The sequence below is a fragment of the Talpa europaea genome (genome assembly GCF_964194135.1).
Source record: "Talpa europaea genome assembly, chromosome: 5".
NCBI classification, from domain to species: domain Eukaryota; kingdom Metazoa; phylum Chordata; class Mammalia; order Eulipotyphla; family Talpidae; genus Talpa; species Talpa europaea.
The window spans coordinates 34,039,689-34,060,733 of record NC_140071.1 but is presented as its reverse complement, the minus strand read 5'-3'; the positions used below and the strand labels follow the sequence as shown (position 1 = coordinate 34,060,733).

At 35.7% G+C, this 21,045-nt stretch overlaps 1 protein-coding gene across 16 annotated transcripts in view; it reads right to left on the bottom strand.

The window, feature by feature from the left end:
• Positions 1–21,045, bottom strand: part of MCTP1 (multiple C2 and transmembrane domain containing 1) — a gene marked incomplete at both ends in the record, with an annotated part of 477,275 nt that overhangs the window by 255,666 nt on the left and 200,564 nt on the right. For all 16 annotated transcript variants that reach the window (XM_084233956.1, XM_084233964.1, XM_084233965.1 and 13 more), the window contains one exon: positions 18,421–18,535. In XM_084233956.1, the coding sequence (XP_084090082.1) occupies positions 18,421–18,535 (115 nt within the window). The remainder of the gene's footprint in view (positions 1–18,420; positions 18,536–21,045) is intronic.

Here is a 21,045-nt window from a genome sequence, read left to right as displayed (position 1 = left end):
CTAGTGATCTCACTTTACAGTGTATTTCCAAAGGAAATAAAATCATTCTCTCAAAAAGATTGCTATACCTTCATGTTCATAACAGCACTATTCACAATAGCCAAGATATGCAAACAACTTGACTGTCACTGGATGTATGGACAAAGAAAATGGGACACACACAGAGATATTATTCAGCCTAACAAAGAAGGGAATCATGCTGTTTGTGACCCAGTGGATAAATCTGGATGTCACTAAGCGAAGTGAAATAAGAGAGAAACAGAAAGACAAACTCTGAGTAATGTCACTTACATGTGGAATCTACAAAGCCAGACTCATAGTAACAGAGTAGAGTGTTGGTTATCAGGTAGAACAAATGGAGGGATATTGGTCAAAGGGTACAAACTTAACAGCTATATGCTGAGTAAGTTCTGGAGACCTAATATATAGTATGAGAACTATATAATACATTAATAATAATAATACATCATAGTACCTATATGGTATAAAATTATAATATATTAACAGTAATATATTATACACTTGGATTTTGCCAAGAGACTAGATCTCAGGTGTTTTTAACCCCCACACAATATAGGTAGCTATATGAGACGATGTATATGTAAAATGCCTTGATTGAGATAATCACAATGCATACATATATCATCACATTGTACACCTTAAATATATACAATTTCATCAATTATATTGCAACGAAGCTGAGAAAAATAATATTTCATGGATAATAAGCAAATCAGTGATTATGAAAGGCTAGTCAAATAAATTAATCTGATTAAGAAAATAAAAATTGAGGGGAAAAGGTACATGAATGGTTAAAAAAACCAATTACCATCTTTTGAGACTGAAAAATAGTTTGTCTTGTCAATATATAAGCCAGTTAGACAGACAATTTGTGTCAGTATATTTTAATTACATTACTCGGTGATGCTGATAATTGAATTTAAATGCCACCTTAAAGGCAGCAAGTGATTTGAAGCCCAAGTTATTAATGATCTCAATTTTTATTTTGCCGGAAATAAGGTCTATTTTTAAATTTTCTCTTCTCTTTATATTTTCACACCTACAATGTGTATTTGGAAGTGCAGTAAAGAGATCAAAGGCCTCACCCAAAGGACTGGTAGAAAGCATCACAGATTTATAATTTGCCCTGTTCTGAATGTTTTCATTTACAAATTGAATTCTAACCCCAAATCCTGGTCTCTCTAATTTTTCATCAACTTTTAATTGTCACAATTCATAAATTCTGCTCACTTAATTCTCAAAACATGTGTTCAGCAGGTCTGGCTCTTGACTCTGCAGCCACAATGGAAAACTAAGAATCTGAAAATATAAAAGTGCTATGGTAATGTGGGATGTGACAGTCATTGCTAATATGTTTTTGTTTTTGCTCTGTTTTGTTTTGTTTTGCAAATCTGGGAAGATAATATTTATTTCCTCAATATTTTCCTGATTATTTCTCTACTGCTTTCCACATGTAGCAGAGTTCCAACTTTGGCATGTGTTGTCACCGATCTCTGCTCAGCTTCAGTCCTTTGGTACATTTTCCTACAAAGGTAATAGTTGTTTTTTCTTCCCTCACGACTTAACAGTTGAAACACTGTCCAAGCTTTCTTAGGTTCATTCGTGGTTGTTACTTTATTAAGATAGCTAACATATACTCTATGCTTACAACAGGCTAGGAATTATTCTTGCCACTTTAAATTTCTCAACTCATTAAACTTCAAAATAAATTTATAACGTATTATTTTATACTATATATAATATGCCACCAATTATGCTACTTGAGATTTGCAATTATTATTAACACCATTGTCATTTCGAGCACAATCAGCCAAGGAGTTCGCAGGGCTGCTGTGTTACAGAACTCCAGATGTCAAGGCTCCTTCCTAGAATGGGCAATGTGCTAGGCAGTGCACACACTAGAGCCTCTCCTTCATGTGTACATATGTCAGAGGCCTCTCCTCTGACATCCCCACTCTACATCCCCACTTAATGAGGAGAGCTGAGGCGTCAGATGGAGCTATATAAAAAGGAAGGCATGTGGGCTCTGGAGAGACACATAGAGAAGGAGGGCTAACTTGCTTCTTGGACTTGTACCAGGGACCTGGGAGACATGGAAGAAGAAACATGCAGGTGACATGTAGAGACACCTTGATTTATACTTTGATTTTGCTCCTTTTGTCTTAGTTTTCTGGAGCCTGCTTCAAAACCCCTTTTCTTAGTTTCGTGATAGAAGGTACCTTAGACTTGCGAGAAGCTTTCAAGTCTTGGCGGTCCCATTTCAGGCCAACCCTGTTGGCCTTTTCTTCTCCTTTCTTCTCTTTTTTAAAAAAGAGAATTGTACATCAATTCTATTCAAGTTCAGAGTCTCTTTTGCATTTGTGCTCATGGATGCCAGAACCCCTTTAAAGCAAGCAAGTTTGGGGTTCCTAAGATACTCCTTGGTTGCTCCCTAACAGATGCTTGCGGAAATAGATTTTTTAAATACTTTCACCCTTTATGCTTTTTTTGTATTCCTTTTCCTATCTCTGGTGTTCTGAGGAATTCTCAAGACCTACATTGAGGATCAACTCTGGAAAAGGCAATGCTCACAAGGTATAAACGGAAATAAATATGTCTTAGTTGGCACAGGGAACAATATTTCAGGGGCAAAAACAACACAACACCGGGTTTTTAATGATGGAGTAATTTAGGCTACACGTTCAGACTTCCTGGAGGCAGTCCCCAGCACTATCTATATAATCTTAAAATGTACATGCAAAGACAAAACTTAAAATGTACATGCAAAGACAAAATAACTACACTCTGTCACTTGCATTAGGCGGTGGTGTCTTACTTTTGACAAGTCAAATGCAAGATCCTATGAAAGTCCAAAGCTTTCACCACTACAAAGGAAATTCACTTGGAGAGCTTCTTAATGCAAAGTGTGATTTTCAGACAAGCAATTTTATGGGCTTTTTTAATTTGCTTCAGCCTTACCCATTCAATTACATTCTTATTTCAGAAGTATGAAAAAATTAGAAAGTCCAAATAACTGATTTTCTCTTCATTGCCTTCAGACCTAGATCCCGCCACAGATTCTCATGTGTTGTGACTAGGCTCTGTTGAAGATAAAAGATTGGACTCAAATTTTAGCTATATTGACCTCCTAGGCTAGCAATAAGTGCTTATTTCTGCATTTCAATTTACTTATTTTCTTTAAAAGTTATTCACTATGAATTTATTAAAGCAGTTTTTTCCAAGCAAAGACAAATCTACTTTTAATGGATACCAAAAGTACTGAAGGATTATATTAACATTTATTCTTGAGACAGATCTTTTAAAAATATGTTAACAGACATTGGAGTCTATTGTTTTTTCTGGGCTGATTTATAAGTCATCACACAATAGCGGTGTATCTTTTGTGAGTCACTTTAATCTTCCTAACATCCCCGTTTCCATTTAGAAATGTGACAATTGATTTCTGTTGTATTCACATGATCGCTACTTCAAGAATTAATTAATTTATTTTCCAAAAGCTAATATTTTAGTGAACTTAAAGTGCTCCTTTGCAATTTTGTTCATTGGATGTCATAAAACTGATTTTTGGAAGTAGAATTTTTAAAACAAGGTGGCATCTGATAATTCTCTTTGTCAATTTATTTGGTTCTCCACCTTCTAGCCTCATTAAGGAAAACTATTTAAGGTCTGGCTAAGACCAATAGCTCAGAGAATGTTTTGTAAGAGTATTTTTCCTAAGAATTGAAATAGACTGACAATCTGGAAGGAAAGACAAATAAGGTCTCTTTTGTTTCTTTCCTTAATTTAAATCCTGTATTCATTTTCTATTATACTGTGGCAAATTACCATAAACATAGTGGTTTAAAACAACACATGTATTATCTCATGGTTTCTGCAGGTCAGGCTTGGCTTAACTGGATTTTGACCTCAGGGTCTAATAAACTCAGTTAGCTGAGTTGTTTATACCTGGACCTCCATATCTTTAAACCTCATTCAGGTGTTTGCAGCTGTGAGACTGAGGCCCTTAGGTCCTAGAGGGCTTTTGTTCCCCACTGTCAGTTCACAACCTGGGTGTTTGTTTCTGCAAGCCAGTAAGAGGTTCTATCTCAAAGAGGATGCCAGTTCCTCATAAGGTCATGGCTGATTATATCAGACCCATCAAAGATCATTTCCCCTTAGACTGACTCAGTGTTAATTGATTAGGGACAGTTGCTACATTTGTAAATATACATTTCACTTTAGCCACATCACACAGTCCAGCATAATTACAAGAATGGTATTCCTTCCTATCCCCAGATTCTTTTCATACTAACAGGGAGGGGGTTAACACAAGGACTTACAACAAGTTAGAATTCTACCTATACCACAGTCTCTAAATTCAGTTTTATTTCATGAGTATCTTACATCCTATTTTCCAGTCCTCACCATAAGCAAATAAATCACAGAATTACCAATTCTGGAGCCCTTCCTGGCATATCCAGGTCTCTCTGCAGGAACTTCCCATGTAACCTGCCCTACCATTTTTCTATAGTATATGAACCACTGAACAATGGTAAATCTAAAACGTTCTTGTCTTTGTTCATGAACTCTCATTGGTAATTCTTTATTTCCTCGTGAAAAATCAAACCACAATCTTGTTCATTTTTCTGCATTACTGATACACTCATGTATTTTAAAAACAATAATTACTCATTTGAGTTTTGTTGCCCTTTTACAATATTGATTTTCTTGGTGCATGTGTTAAAATAAAAAGAAAAAAAAATACTGATTTTCAAACATCTATTATTCATAACAGTAAAATCTTGTTTTTTAACATTATTGAATCTGATAGTGAAACTAAAATTAGTAAAAACTAACTTTGCATAATTTTAAATACCCTGGGATTCTAGTTGTATTTTTCAGCTTTATTTCTTGCCACACTGAAAAGTGAAAATTATTCCTTTACAGAATTAAGTTTTGATAATTTCAGAGGACAATTCTGAAATGATTCAGGAAATCTGAGTATGATATTTAAGGAGAAAAGACAAGTTTTGTCCTTTTTAGAGTTAGATTTAAAAGTTTGAGAAGTATCCTTCAAATCACAAAAATAGTTGCTTTTTTAATTCTCTACAAGAATTCAACTTTTTCTGTGAGGTGGGTGGACTGTCATGTTGAGGAAGCAGTACAAAGATGCACAATGAACAGCCTGTCAACATCAGTCTGTTGCTAGGACAAAAACTACGGTGTGATGCTACAGTGCACAACCAAGGACATTCTGAACAAAAACTTGAAAGCTGAATGCCAGATTCCATTAGAATAAGTAATACTAGCTAAGAATAATAGAAAAGTAAAAAATTTCTTGTAGTTCTCATTCAGGAATATTCACTAATTTTTTCAATACCATTTTGCTACTATCATGTTAATATTAATAATGTTGATGATGATGACGACAGTAAGTGATCAGAGGACTTGCCTGATGTCCAGCTCCAAAACACTAAGTGTAGAGTCCCATTTAAACTTTAGAGCAAGCCTGGAGCTACATGCTCTTGGTAGCCTTATTTTACAGATAAGGGATAAAGCTCAGCTTAGTTCTTCAGTGATTTATTTCTGATATCTCTGAAGTCCAGTCTGTTCTGTAGCAGACATTACTGTACTCTCCGGTTCCCTAAACACCAAAAGTTTTCTCCCTCCATTCCTATCTGAAGCATTTTCTGCACTTTCTGCAGTCTTGGGATTTTGCTGGGTCCCTCAAAGGGCCAGGATAAGATGCCACACTCTCAGGAGCAGGCCTGAGCAAAAGGTAAGTGGGATTGGCTACATAAGTCTCACATTTTCTTAAATCCTTTTTGGGACTTGTTGGGAGATATTCTATACCAAGTCTTAGAGGATTCCAGCAGTAATCTTCTTCTTCACTCATGCTGCACTGCCCCGCTGACCTTTTGTACCTCACTCTGGCCCAGACTACTGCTTTTTGGGATTATCCCCAAAGAAACTCCAATCCCTGTCTCAGCCTCTACTTCGGACAACTCAATATATAAAACAGGGTCTTTTCTTCTATGGCAGACCATTAATAAGATATCCCTTCAAATAGTTTGACTATAAAGCTTGTGAATTTTTAACTTGAGTGTACTTTTTGAAAAAAACAATTTATCTTAGTTATTCTTAAAAGGTATACTTACAGTGCAAGTGACATTTGTTTTCACTGACTATCCCCAAAAAGGGTGAGTGGGGTGTGAGGGAGTAAATGCTGTAAGAATGTCTGATCTGTGATCTAGAAACTTCACTTTTGTTTTTAGGATAAAATAAAGAAGTACAGATATTGAAACTTCTCAATGAAGTGTTCTTAGAAATAATTTTTTAAACTGACCTAAACACACAATTAAGTTGATTGGAATGTTTTCTTTCACAATTCTTGGAGGACTACAGAGATGGCCTACTTCATGCAAGTTAAGCAGATGTTAGCATCTGGATCAAGGAACAGCTCCAGAATATTCAAAAAGTCTGTTTCCTTGATCTCCCTCTTCAATAGTAGCTATAATTAGTTTCAAGGACATCACCACTAAGGCCTGAGTTCAATTCGAGACCAGTGAGCTAGCCCACATGGCGCAGCAGACCTCTCCTATTTCACCCACTACTCCCCTTATCAGTGTATTTCTGTCTGTTCTGCTCTGTACTCTGTCTCTCATGAACCCTCTCACCCGCAGTACCTCTGGCCTACACCCCAGTTCTTCTATGCAAAAATAAATAAGTCTTTAAAAAATTAAAGAGTAGCTGTGATTAACAAACTACTAGACTTTTTAAAGACATGGTAATTTCAGTTCACATTCAATGCTCCCCTGTGGCATCAATGTTTAATGGCTGTTTGAATGGAGTCTTGTTTTGTGGTTTTAAGGCATCCTACTACTGGGAGGAAGGGAGGGAGGGAGGGAGGGAGGGAGGGAGGGAGGGAGGGAGGGAGGGAGGGAGGGAGGGAGAGAGGGAAGGAAGGAAGGAAGGAAGGAGACAGCAGGCCTAAAATGGAGTCCTTCTTGCCAGGAATCCAGCAAGGCATACTACCTAACCTAATTCAGTTTCAGCCTCTCTCTTCAAAGTGGAAATTTAAGTGTATGAATCTGGAGTTTACTAGTCAGTACTAGTGAGGAAATCTGCACAACAAGAGCCCACTGCCTTCCCCTGTGGGAAGGTGGCTTGCTTGAATTATCTTTTTTTTCTTTTGTTAATACCCTTGTCCCATTCTCTCTCTGAATATAAAAACAATTTGTACAATTTTTTATAAAGCCTTTGTATACACTAGATAGGATACTACCCAATGTATGCATCATTTAATAAAGTCAATTAAACTTTGAATTAAATTGATTGGATTTTTGTTATTTAACATTGCCATCTAACATTAGGCCTGAAAAAGTGAAATGGAAAAAGTGAAATGGGCCTGGAAGCTTGAGTGAAACAGAAGGGAAATCAGATGCTGCAGGATGGAAGTCCATAATGGTTTCACAAGTTTCAAGAGAATGTTCTTTGACCTGATGTGATGGTGACCAATGCAAGGAAAGTTGCTTTGGGCTGGTCAACCACAGGTGTAACATGGTCAACCACTTTGGGTGCCAAACTGTTACAGGGCAATCCTGATATGAAATGATTGGTTGCCGGACTTTGGGTCCTCACCCATACACTTAAAAGGGGCTTATAATAGTACTGAACTGTAGGCACACACAAAAAGTTAATAAAGGATTTATTTACAAAGGATGGGGAAATGAAGAAATGAATAACTCAGGGAGAAAGACAGGGTGATAAATTTGTGACTGCGTGCTACCAGTTTCACTGAGCTGAAACCCGCTAGCACACTGAGAGCTGGCAAAAAACTAAGAGACCCCAAGGCCCACATGTCTGGTTATACACCAGACTGGCTGCTTAACTCCACCCTCAGTTCCCAGCAACCCTCCCTTCGGTCATGATGACATTATGGGATTTGTAGTTCTTGGTATCTTGGATCTCTTTGGTCTGGGGTGGGGGTGGAGTCCATAAAACCTGTGTTTGTGGAGTTCATTCAGGGCATCCTTTCCCCCCAACAATTAGGAATTCTAAGTTCTGTAGTTTGTATTTGTGGAATTTAATGAGTTAGTGCATAAACAAAGGGTACACAAGGACCACAAAACTTGTGCACTCTAAATATGTCCTGCCATGCACAAAAGGCAAAATACACACTTAGTGTGAAAGAACTTGAGTAGAATCAGTGTGCATAGAGAGAGAGGAAAAGAAAGGATATTAGTTTCCTGATAAAACACCCCAAATTAGCCATCCCCTGTGGGAAAATGCTTAGCCAAACAGGGACAGCTCAAAGTGAGGCTGCTGAGACCTAAAAGCTTGCCACAAGTCCAAGTTACCTTCTGACAGGAAACCATAGGAAAGGCGTTCTGAGGCAGGTCCCAAAAAGCTGGAACAAAAGGAGTTATCTTATTATTTTAACAGCTGCCATTGTCAGCCTCCCCATGGTCTCTCACCCACTATTCTCTTTTAACTAGCCAGTGAAAGTCTGTGGATACTTGATTAGTGGTTCTCAAAGTTGAGAATGCATTAGAATCACACAGAAGTTCTCTTAAAGCACAGATTTATATGTGGTCAGACCTGAACCCAAAACAACGGCAGGAATTCTGCCCTTGACCTTCAACCTAGCAATTACTTTAAAGCAATATGCCACATTCCTCAGGGTCATGTTATAGGGTTGCTTAATGTTTAATGAAATATTTCTGTCCTAAATCAATGATGTTGACTAGAGTTACAGCGGTTAAGCAAGAGAAAGATATAATAGTAATCTAAATTGGGAAGGAAGAAGTACAACTATCACTATTTGCAAATAATTGATAATATACATGGGAAACTCTAAAGACTCATAAAAAAAACTGTTATAAATGATAAATAAGTACAGTAAAATGGCAGTTTACAAAATCAATATGCAAAAATTGGTTGTGTTCCTATATGCAAAGAACTAGAAGAGAAAGAAATAAAGACAACAGTCCCCATTAAAACTACATCAAAAAGAACTGAACACCTAGGACTGTATTTCAGAAAAGAAATAAAAGACTCACACATAACAACTGTAAGATATTGTTAAGTTAAAGAAGACAGGGAAATGGAAAGGTATTCCATGGTCCTGGATTGGAAGAATTAACATTGCCCAAATGGGTGTTTTGCCCAAAGAAAAATGCATACTGTATGCATCCCTAGAAAAGTTTTAATGTCAGTCTTCAAAGATAGAACAAACACTACTGAATTTTATATGAAACTGCAAAGTACTCGAATAGCCAAAACAAAAAGCCTGACAAAAGCCTGACAAAAAGGAAAATGAGGTATCACAGTACCCTACACCCTTTGCTCCTCACCATCACCTCCGCTCTGGTAGCTCAATTCTACAGTCAGATTTCTAGGGTTTGTTTTAATTGACTGAGAACTATCTGAATGAGGGGACCAAGTGTACCAAGAACTGGGCATTTTCCACTTTACATTCAGATGAGTTGAAAGCCAGTATTTCAGAGAACAAACAAAAAAATCTGGAGAAGCCTATAGTTCAAATGTTTGAAAGATACTTGTTTTTGTTAATATATTTGTCTTAAAATAATTCCAAACCCAGTGAATACAGCTTTTTGACTTAAAAAGAATAAAAACAAATCCCAAGGGTTTAGTATGACATAAAGAATTTAAAAATATCTTATTGATGTCATTTTGAAATGACACTATTTTGGAACATTGGGGTAATAAAATGCATATGGAAAATTTTAAAAAAGTAATCTCACTCTTTATTTAGATACTGTGTTGAAAGGCCTTACAAAGTTTATGAAAATAATAATTTTGTATATGTCATATGATCCAATTTCAGGAAACAAATTCTTGAATTCCTAAGAATATTTCCCCACATAGGTACAGTACATCAAAACCCAGGAACAGATCAAATTTCTTTTATGCTTACATCAAGAAGAAACATATCCTTTCAGAAGTCTGAATATGGAAAACTATGAATATGAGCTAATTAACCTCAGGTGAATTCAAGGACAACGTCTAATAAATAGAACTCAGAGATGCACTTTAAAATGAGTTAAGCGTTAAAACATCCTTTGTTAACAGATGCTGAATTAAATTATACTTTTCTAAATCAAATTCATCTATGAACAATCAAATCATATTTTAAAAAACCACCACTGTCAAAGTCTATACAGCTTCTGCAGGAAGTATGATATATACAGACTGACCTTGTCTATAACTACAGAGACTACCATATGTCAGATACCATGTGTTTTCACTGGACCTTTTGCTTTTTATGGCAGTGTAGTTTCTGATAATGTTTAAATTAAAATTGAATCTATTTAAATTAATTTAAAAAAGCAAATTTGAGTCCATGATAATAAAAGGAACAGCATATTTAAAAATAGATTTCATTCAGGTAGGTGTGATATGAATGCACTTTATATGTGGAAACATCATCTTCAGAGTTTCTTTGTGAAATTGGTATAGTACTTTCCCTGTGACTTGATCAGATTTACATTTGGTAAAGGATGGCTGTCACCTGTTGATAAATCTTGGGAACTTAGAAAAAAGTAATAACCCCACCTGAAGAATGCTGCAGATAAAGCCTCAAGAAGAGCCATTGGATTCTGCTTCTGACTTAGAATTAATAAAATGTTCACAGCACTATAAAAAGATTTCTGGAACTACACTGCCACCCTGGAGTTAGTTACAAAACCTCTATGTAAAAAAAAGAAGAAGAAAAAAACCTCTATGTAGAAGTTAATTCTCAGGGGTTAGTGATCATATGGCTTTAGTATTAATAACATGCAGCATGTTATAACATGTATATGATTATGTCTGTATTGGACAAACCAAGTCCATACCTGATGCTACCAACTGTAAGGAATACAAAAACCCAATTGACCAGCAACACTTTTAGCACAAAAACTCAACATATCAGACCATTTCATGATCAAAATAGCTGGTTAAAGAATGTGTAAATTTAAAGGAGTTGCCAGGAAAAGTATCTCAGTAACCAATATTTCTCTGATAATACAAGTTACATTGTCCTTCTAGAAAAAAAGGAGCATTCATAATGCTTAATTTTTGATTAATTGTAATGGGATCAAGATTTTTTTCTAGGAAGCATCAGCATATACAGAGATCAAGAGTAAAATGGAAATATTATGGACAATTTTGCTAGTCAACAGGTAAAAACAAAAATTGCCCCAGGTAGTATATGGTTGTACTACCATAAGGCAAATTCCCAAGTATCTAAACCAGAGAGGACCCTGAACACAAAGCTGTAGTGAATTTGCTGGACTGACAGCTGCTCTTATGGCCAATTCTGAGGAAATATATGTAAAGTGCCAAACATCATGCCTGATGTATAATACATACCAGAAATATTAGTATGCTTTATCCACTCAATATAGAGCTCTATTTTTAAGTCTTTGCATAGATTACATTCAAATGACAAAATTGTTGGCAGTCCTCCTAACTTGAAAAAAGTGATATTTTCACATAGGACACAGATTATGTTTCAATTTTATCACATTGATTTTCTTTTGGGAAAAAAAAATAAGCTTTCCAATTCATTTTCTTACACCTGACTGGTATACTATATTTCATTAAACTATGAAGAAAAGTGAAACTTAGTAGGGGTAACCTTCTAAATCCCTTCTCATCCCCCAGGTTTCTACAATGCTTACTCTGACTTCAAAACATTCTCAGAATATTTGGAAATTTTCCTTTAGCACTAACAAATTAGACTCACAGAGTAGACTTTAGGAATTTCAGAATGAGGTGATTGATGAGATTCTCTAACCCTATTAATGTAGGGATTTCTAACTTTGTTATAAAATAGAATTATAATAAACAAGTTTACATGGATAACTTTTCATATTAGTTAAGTTTGTTCCTAGTATTTGCAGAGAAAAAATACTAGGTTAACTTGGGTGGTTAACTTGTAGCGGTTAACTTGGTCCTCAGCAAAGATTTGTCCAAGTTTGAACCCATGAAATAAACAAATTTGACCTTATTTGGAAACAGGGTTTTTACAGATGTAATTAATATAAAATCATGAGATCAGATCATCCTAGATTTACAGTGGATACTAAATCGAAAGACTGATGTCCTTAAGAGAGAAAGGAGGTGATTTGAGTCAAGGAGATACAAAGGGAAAACTAAAAAGATGGAGACAGAGATTGGGGGAAATGCTGCCACAAGTCCAGAAATGTGGGGGACCACAGAAGTATAAGAGGCAAAAAAGAATTCTTCCCAAGAGCCTTTGGAGGGAGTGTTGCCCTACTACAATTTGATTTTTAGACTCCTGTACTTACAATTGTGAAAAAGTGAACTTGTATTGCTTTAAACCACCAAGTTATGGTAATTTGTTATCACAACCCTAGGAAATGATTATATACTCCATGATACAAATTCAAGAAATCAACTTGTAGGGAATTGCTATTATCAGACATACCTACACAGATTGTTTTTATTTTTCTAATGATACAAATAATCATGTCAAGATATTACTTTCAAAATATAACAAATCATACAGTCCTGAAAATTGCATCCTAATTTGAATATAGATGTCATATTTCTAATTTCTAATTTTCTAATAACTGAACATGACAAGTATAGAAGGGCACTAGACAAAACAAGGGTATTCAGGTTAAATCGAAATTTCAGACAATTTTCAGCATATATTCCAAATATTACAGGAAATGTACTTATACAGAGATAATGTGGTCTTTGAAATTCAAATTTAACTAGGCATCTGCATTTTTATTTGCTAAAACAACAATTGTAGCAGAGAGATTACATAGCTCAAAGTGACACAGCTAATAAAATGTGGAGCTGGACATTGAAATTATGTGTGCTTGATTCCCCAAGGTTATATATTTTCTGATCCAGCAGGCTGCAGAAGGCAAAAGAAAATAAAATGTAGAAAAAGGCAATAGCAGTCCAAGAAGCAATCCTGGTGTTTTGGAAAACAAGCTATAAAAAATGGAAGAACGAAGGCCCCTCATGACTGCTGAGCCTACATCAGTAATTTTTATGTATAAAGGAGAATTCTGGAGAAGAAATATTCAAACAACATTCTAGAGATGGTGTGATGCTAGAAAAGAGTTTCTCCTTTCCACTATCCTGCCCAAGGATATAGGATGTGTGAGCATAGGCATTTGTTTTTGCTGTGCAATGGGTGAGGGCATCAATGAAATAAATAATAAAAGAATACAACTGCTGCTAAATCTAATAGTTATGCAAATATTTTTGCTTATATTCACCTCTCAATATCTACATGGCTTGCAGACATCACCAACCTTAAAATTTCCATTTTTTTAAAGCCCCATAATATAATTGATCTTACGTGCTACTGGACATACTCATGAATCCTACTCTCACATTTCCTTTCCCTTCTTCATTTCAACATCTGTAATCCTTGTTCAGACACTCAAAACCATTCTCCCGCATGACTGCCATCATGTTTTCCCACTTCAAATTACACAATTCCATCTAATTATCCTACCAATTATATTATATAAATTCAGAAATCTCAATACTATCCATATAATCATGTAAACACACCTGCTATTCATAGTTTGATGGAGGATAAATTGTAATCAATCCCAAAGTCAATTCAGGTTGTTTCTGCTACTTAAATATCTCTTCTTATATATTTACTAAATAAAAACTTCACAAACACCAGTCAAGTAAGTAAAATTTTGAAACTGGATTGGATTCTGCATTAAAAACACTTTAGGGGACTCCCTGTGGCACAGGCAGTTGAGCACAATGCTGTGAAGCTGTTCACAGCCTCTGCAGCGCGGGTTCGATTCCCGGCTGGCCAGTGAGAGACTCACATGGTGCGGCAGACCTCTCCTGTCTCACCTGCTGCTCCCCTCAGCAGTGTATTTCAGTCAATCTGCCTGTTTTGCCTCCTGCTCTGTCTCTGGTGAATCCTCTCACCCTCCCGTGCATCTGGCCTGTAATGCAGTTCTTGAATGCATGAATAAATAAATCTTAAAAAAAAACACTTTAGGTTTTTCTCCACTTACATAAAGTTACATCTTCTTAGGAATTTAGCTATATCATTCTACTATTTAAAAATTTACTGTTTTTGACAGATCTCTATAGAGAACAATTTGCTATGATAAAAAGGGTAGCAAATCCAGAAAAAAATCCAAGTGCGATGTCACAGAGTTTATCACCTATGTTTTTTACTAGGAATTTTATGGCTTTAGGTCTTTAATCAATTCTCAGTTAATTTTTGCATTTGGTATTAAGAAAAAGATCTAGGGCCTTCCTGGTGGCACAAGGGGTTAAGACGCAACCTATGAAGCTGTCAGCTGCCACTGTAGCACAAGTTCTATCCCCTGGCCAGCCAGGGAGCAATCCACATGGCACAGCAGACTCTCCTGACTCGCCCGCTGCTCCCCTCAGGAGTGTACTTCGGTCAATCTGCCTGTTCTGTTCCCCACTCTGTCTCTGTGAATCCTCTCACCGCCCCCACACCTCTGCCCTGCACCCCAGCTCTTGTATGCATAAATCTTTATTTAAAAAAATAGAGATCCAGTTTCATTCTTCTGCAGTTGCTGTCCAGTTAGCCCAACACCATTTATTGAAAAGACTGTATTTTCCCTGTTGCATTTTCTTACCTCGTTTTTCATAAATGAATTGACTGCAAATACATGGATTTACTTCTCGACTATTTATTCTATTTCAATGATCTATGTCTCTGTTTTTACACAATACCATATTGGTTTGATCGCCATAGTTTGAACTCAGTTTGCACGATGCCTCCAACTCTGTTCTTCTATCTCAAGATTATTTTGTCTATTTGGATTTTTTTGTAGTTCCATATAAATAGTAGATTTGTTTTATTTCTGTGAAAAACACCATTGGATTTTTGATAAGGATAGCATTGACCCTGTAGATTTCTCTTGTATATGGACATTTTGGCAATATTAATTCTTCCAATCCAAGAGCATGGAATATCCTTCCATTTATTTGTACCATCTTCCATTTCTTTAATCAGTATTTTATAGTTTTCATTATATAAATTTTTCCTTTACTCAGTTAAATTTATTACTAGGTGTTTTATTCTTTTTAATGTGATTGTAAATGGAACTGCTTCCTTAATTCTCCTTCTGATAATTTTTGGTATACAAAAATGCAACTGATTTTTGTTGATTTTGTATCTTACAACTTCATAGAATTTACTCAGTTTCAATAGTTTCTTGGTGGGGTTTTTAGTTATTTAGTTATTTAGTTTTTTAGTTATTTAGTTATTCAATTATATATTTAACAGCATCAACTAATGTATGTTATTCTATAGGTTATAATTTATTATTGCCATTAATCATTTTCTTGCTGAAATTATCCTAACTTTGACTATTAGGAGTCCTTTAAGTTCGCTCCTATGTTGTTTTGACATTCTGCCATCACTTTTTGCATACTTTCTTATTTTCTGGCACTGCAAAATGTTCCAGTCTCATCATGTACTTTCCCTGCCCCAAATCTGTATTCAGTCATTTCTCCAAGTGCTTACTTTTATTAGGGAAACTATTTCCAAATCAAGGCCTGGGCCCAAGATACATTGATTGCACTTTGCCATTATGTCTTTCTTATTGCTTCTGGACCCTCTCAGCAGACAGAGCTAAGAAACACACACACACCCCTTTATTTTTATTTTTATTTCTACCACTATTTATTAAAAATTATTCATCTGTCCAGATTCTGCTCTAACACCTGAAAATCCATTCTCGCATCCCCTTTCCTATATTTGTAACTTTTTCTGTAACAGTGAGAAACTTCTCTCTCCTTATATACAATAGATTTGTTTATTTGTTCATGCTTAAGATAACCATTAAATTAGTTCAGAATTGGTAATCATGCCCTAGAGCACATTATTTAGGTGTAGTTCTTTTTGCTTTCAGTTTTTGGTATACAATCTAAATACTGTTTTATATATTACTTAGATAAGTGTTTTATTCCTCATCACTCTGAGTGTGGTTATAGTTATATATAGCTATAGTTACATATAGGTGTGGTTATAGTTTTCATTTTGGGTTCCTCCCACATCATGGTTGATTTTATTTCTATATCAATTAATTATTATTTCTGAATATTGCCATGGTGAAAGAGAACTATACTGTAAGGTTTCTTAAGAAATATCACTTCTTTCTCACACCATTTATTCCAGTCTCGTCCCCTGTTTTTGACACTTATTCTTACTGATATTATGTATGTTAGCAATCTGTGTAGTTTCTGGACTTTATGTTAAATATTTCTTTTTGAACACATGAGCAGATAATACATAATTTCTTATATCATATTATTTCTTACATGAGACATCCCACATTCTTTTTCACACCTAGCTTTTCCAGTAAATAATATATCCTATAACTCTTTCTATATAAATTTCTAGAGATTTTTCCTTATTCTTTATTTTCCAACTGCACAGTATTTTATCATGTGACTCTTCCATAGCTTATTTAATCTCCTCTACTATTGGTGGACATTTTGCAACTACAAACAATGCTGTAATAAGTAATTGTGTACATATATATTTAATATTCACTGGAGGGTCAGGTTTGAGATTAAACTTTTGGTCTCCTGAGGTCTGTTAAATGCTATTTGGGATCAGATGATGCAATATGCACAGCAGACTCCTGTCTCATCTGCTCTTCCTCTTTGCAGTGTATTTCAATAAATCCACCTGTTCTGTTCTCCACTCTGTCTCTGGTGAATTCTTTAAACCCCCACATCTCCAGCTTATACCCAATTATCTCCCATGACTTAAATAAACTTTCCTTTTGCTTCTGCTACAGAGGTGGCTTTGAATTATTCTTACACCATATTCAAGCACCCAAGAACACCCCACCCAACAAAACAAAACAAAACAAAACAAATGATGCAATATAATTTAATTTTAAAAACTAAGAATATTATATAAATATAGCAAAATAATTGTTGGCATTATTTCCTTTCTTTTGTCTAACAGTAACTTTTTTTTTTAAAGACAAACAGTTCATTTCAATAAATATTTGTCCTCAGCTACTAGGTCAGATGATTACTTTAGAAAATTTTCCATGTTCAATCTCCAAACATACCTTTATTCATAAAGAATTTTCTGATATTTACCAGTTTCTACTTTTATAGTGAATATATTATTTATACAGTTTCTAGTCCTAAAATGTCCACCATCATAATGAACTATTTCCTCTATTTAATTCTTGTGGAGATACAGAAATTATGTATTACAGTCCCAATCTGGTTCCTTACATTCTCTAAGTATGGATGTCAAGTACAGTGTAAAGAGAAAAGATCATGAGAAGGCAGGAACACTGTCTAGGTTGTATGGCAAAGAGTTAACTCTTTAGGCTTAACTCTATAGGCTTACGGACTTCTACCTCTTAGTTGGAGGAGTTGCACCCAAACTCAGTTTCCTTTAGGATTAAGCCCCTGAAAGGTCCACGTCCTGAACAGCTGATAGTTTGAAATAAACAAAGGATGCTACATAATCTATTTAGAGTCTATTCCTAGTCCTACTGCTAACCTGGATTCCAGGAATTCCTAATCTAGGTCAGGTTATTTCATCAGGAGATTGCCTTTGGATTTCAAATCCAGGAATTAAAGTGTTTGCTTTGTCTTGTCCTTCATCATGGTCTACAACAATTTATTTAATCTGCCATAAGGCAGGCCTCCCTGGTGGTGCAAGGGGTTAAGCACTGCACTATGAAGCAATCCGCAGTCTCTGCAGCACGAGTTCAATACCCAACCAGCCAGGGAGCAACCCACATGGTGAAGCAGACCTCTACTGACACTCCCGCTGCTCCCTTCAGCAGTGTATTTCAGTCAGTCTACCTGTTCTGCTCCCCATTCTGTCTCTACTGAATCCTCTCACCACCCTCATCTCTGGCCTGTGCCCCAGCTCTTGTATGCATAAATAAATAAATCTTTTTAAAAAAATCTGCCATAAGGCTATTGCCAAATTCAACTGAGTCTCAGGAAACTACTTGTTGAGTTTTGGTGAGATGCTTGTTCAGGATTCTGCACATTCACCAGCTTCAACTGAATTAATATATACAGCAGAATTTCAGGTCTGGCAACACGTGACTTACAATATGGCTTCAAATATGTGTCACAGCTACTTAACTGATTATGTTACTGATGATGTATAATTCAGAGACAAATTTGTCAGCAGTAAGTAGGGGCCTTGCTGTCTGGATGGGGACTAGTTCATAGATTTTTGAACTTGCAACATCTCCCTCGAGTCAGGAGAAGCAGATAATGTTTTAAATCACACTGTTGAACCTAATCTTTTAAATACGATAGTATTATAGTTGATTTTTAATTTAAGCAACTATAATGAAAACAAAGTTTGTCACAAACACAGAGAACAAGCTTCTAGGTGGCATATTTTTACGTTCTTACCTCCTCGATCTCGGGCGGCTAAACTTTGACCCCTTCTTAATGTAATGTCCAACTGGTACATTCCGGGATCACCCAAAGGGACATCTGCATTACTGGTTCCAGCGGTATTTATTTTCTGGAAACAAAAGAAGTATAGATAATATTAAATTTATTATTTCTGTTTGATTTCCTCCAACGGGGGGGGGGGGGAGGTCCGTGGGGGTGGGGAGGTCCGTGGGGCATATGTAGCTTAACTCAAATTATAAGAATTAGCAATTAAACAAATCATCTTATGAATTCACACAATAACATGATCATCCAGCTCTCTGGATGTGTTGAAATTCATTAAATTCTATAGGCTAACATTACAAATATGGCAGCTACAGAAATCACTGTTTTTACTCAGAGTGCAAATATAATATGAAAAATATTTTCATAGAAAGTACTACATGATTCAACCAAAGAGATTAACACAGGAATAGTGCTTGAAGTAAAAATACAATTAATGATAAAGGGAGAATAAAGGTATACAAGGGTGACTGATTTCCATATAACTGAAAACGAAATTTAAAATGATTTATTCAGGTGACTTGTTTGAATCATTTATCTAGGCAACAGAAAAGAGCTCATACTGACGGATTACACACTTCTATTTCAGCCCCAACATAAAATATTATGTAATTATACAGAAATAAATTCACCCAGCATTTTGACAGTATTTGCATAAATTCTCAATTGGGCTAAGTTTCTAATGCTACTTCCCTGGAATAAATGTGCATAAGTTCATTCTCGAACTAAAAATCTTTGCAAGGTTGCCTCTGTAGAATATCTTTAGCAACAATGCACTCTGTTAATTCACTAGGCACTGAATTACAAAAGCACTTGTAAGAGGAGTCACTATATTAAAACCACACAAAAGGAACATATAGTAAAACTTGTGCAGGTCAAATTTTATAGCTTCCGCGCACTAGAATACAATAGAAAATTTTACTTTTGCTCACTTGAGATGATTTTAAATTCTTACATTTTTCCAATTCAAAAAGAAATGCTCTTGCTTTGGAATAATTTACATGAATAAGGTAAAAAAAACATAGACACCAGTTTGGCTCTGTCAGTTCTAAAATTCACAGGAAATGCAACTACAAAGCAGCAATTTAAGAAACATCTTTATTGAGATATATTTCATATATAAGAAATTTACCCTCTAATTAAGCAGCATTTGCCCCCAAGATTTGAAGATTGAGATAGGGAGCTTCCCTATAGGAGTAGATATTATTTCAAACAAGAAGGAAAACAATTTTGATTGATAAACCAAATTCATCATCTCTCCTCTGGTTACAATAAACAATAATTCACTTCCTTCTTATGATTCTTCCTTCTTCCTTCCTTTTTCTGTGAATGACAGCACCTAGAAATCCATGAACCATCCTTGACTTCTTCATTTCCCTCCCCCTGCATCCAGATATTTGCCAAATCCCACTCACTCCATTTCACATTACATTTTTCAGGGGTTTTTTTTTTTTTTGGTTGTTTTATTTTTTGAATTTCTACTACCACTACTTTGAATTGGGCCTTCTAATAGCAAAGGAGCAAAACATAATATTTTCTTGACCTTTCCTCAAATATCAAATTGCCCCAACTCACTGAGTTTTCCTATTATGACACTTTGGGATACATCCTTCTACAATATTGATGGTCTTATACAAACAAATACACATGCATGTAGTTTTATTTTACTGAGGTTGAGTTTTTGGTGATTTTTTTTCCTTAAACAAAGACAGTGTTATATTTTGCCTATTATTTCTTCTTTTTTCCTTTTTAAAAAAAAAAAGATTTATTTGTGTATGCATACAAGAACTGGGGTATAGGCCAGAGGTGGGGGGCAGGGTGAGCAGAGTCACCAGAGACAGAGTAGGGAGCAGAACAGGCAGACTGACTGAAATACACTGCTGAGGGGAGCAGTGGGCGAGACAGGAGAGATCTGCTGTACCATGTGGGTAACTTCCAGACCAGGGATCGAACTCATGCTCCAGTAGCTGAGGATTGCTTAATAGTGCTGATGCTTAACCCCTGTGCCAACAGGGAGGCCCCTATTTTGCCTATTATTCCTCAGTATACTTAATAAAAATATCATGGGCACACTTCAAATTTGGTTTGCTTTGTTTTAAGCAAACCAAATTTGTTGATGCACATGAGTTAGCTTCGGTATTTGGCACTGCATGGACTGCTGGTTTTTTTTCTCTTATAGGGTGATTTATTTTCTTAAAAAACTTAAATAGCTTGAACTCCTGTTGAAAGCGTAAAAGGTGCCCATTTCTCATATCCAATTCAGCATAGAATATTACTAATTTCCAAGTTTGATAGGAAAACCATGTTGTCTTCCTTCCTTCAGTGTACATCTCCCAAACTATTGGTAAGGTGTCTTGAAACTAATGTAAATGGCACACAAAGAAGATGCCAAGTTGGAAAGAAAGGATGCCAGCCAAGGTTTTCTAAACAACTTTTAAAAGAATGATTTGCATGTGGGTTCAACTAATAAGCAAGGTTTAAATTCAAATGCAGCTAACTTTTATTAAACTCCAATTATACTTCACTAAGGTTCATACATGGACATAGTTCCAAAATAAATAACTCCATTAATAAATA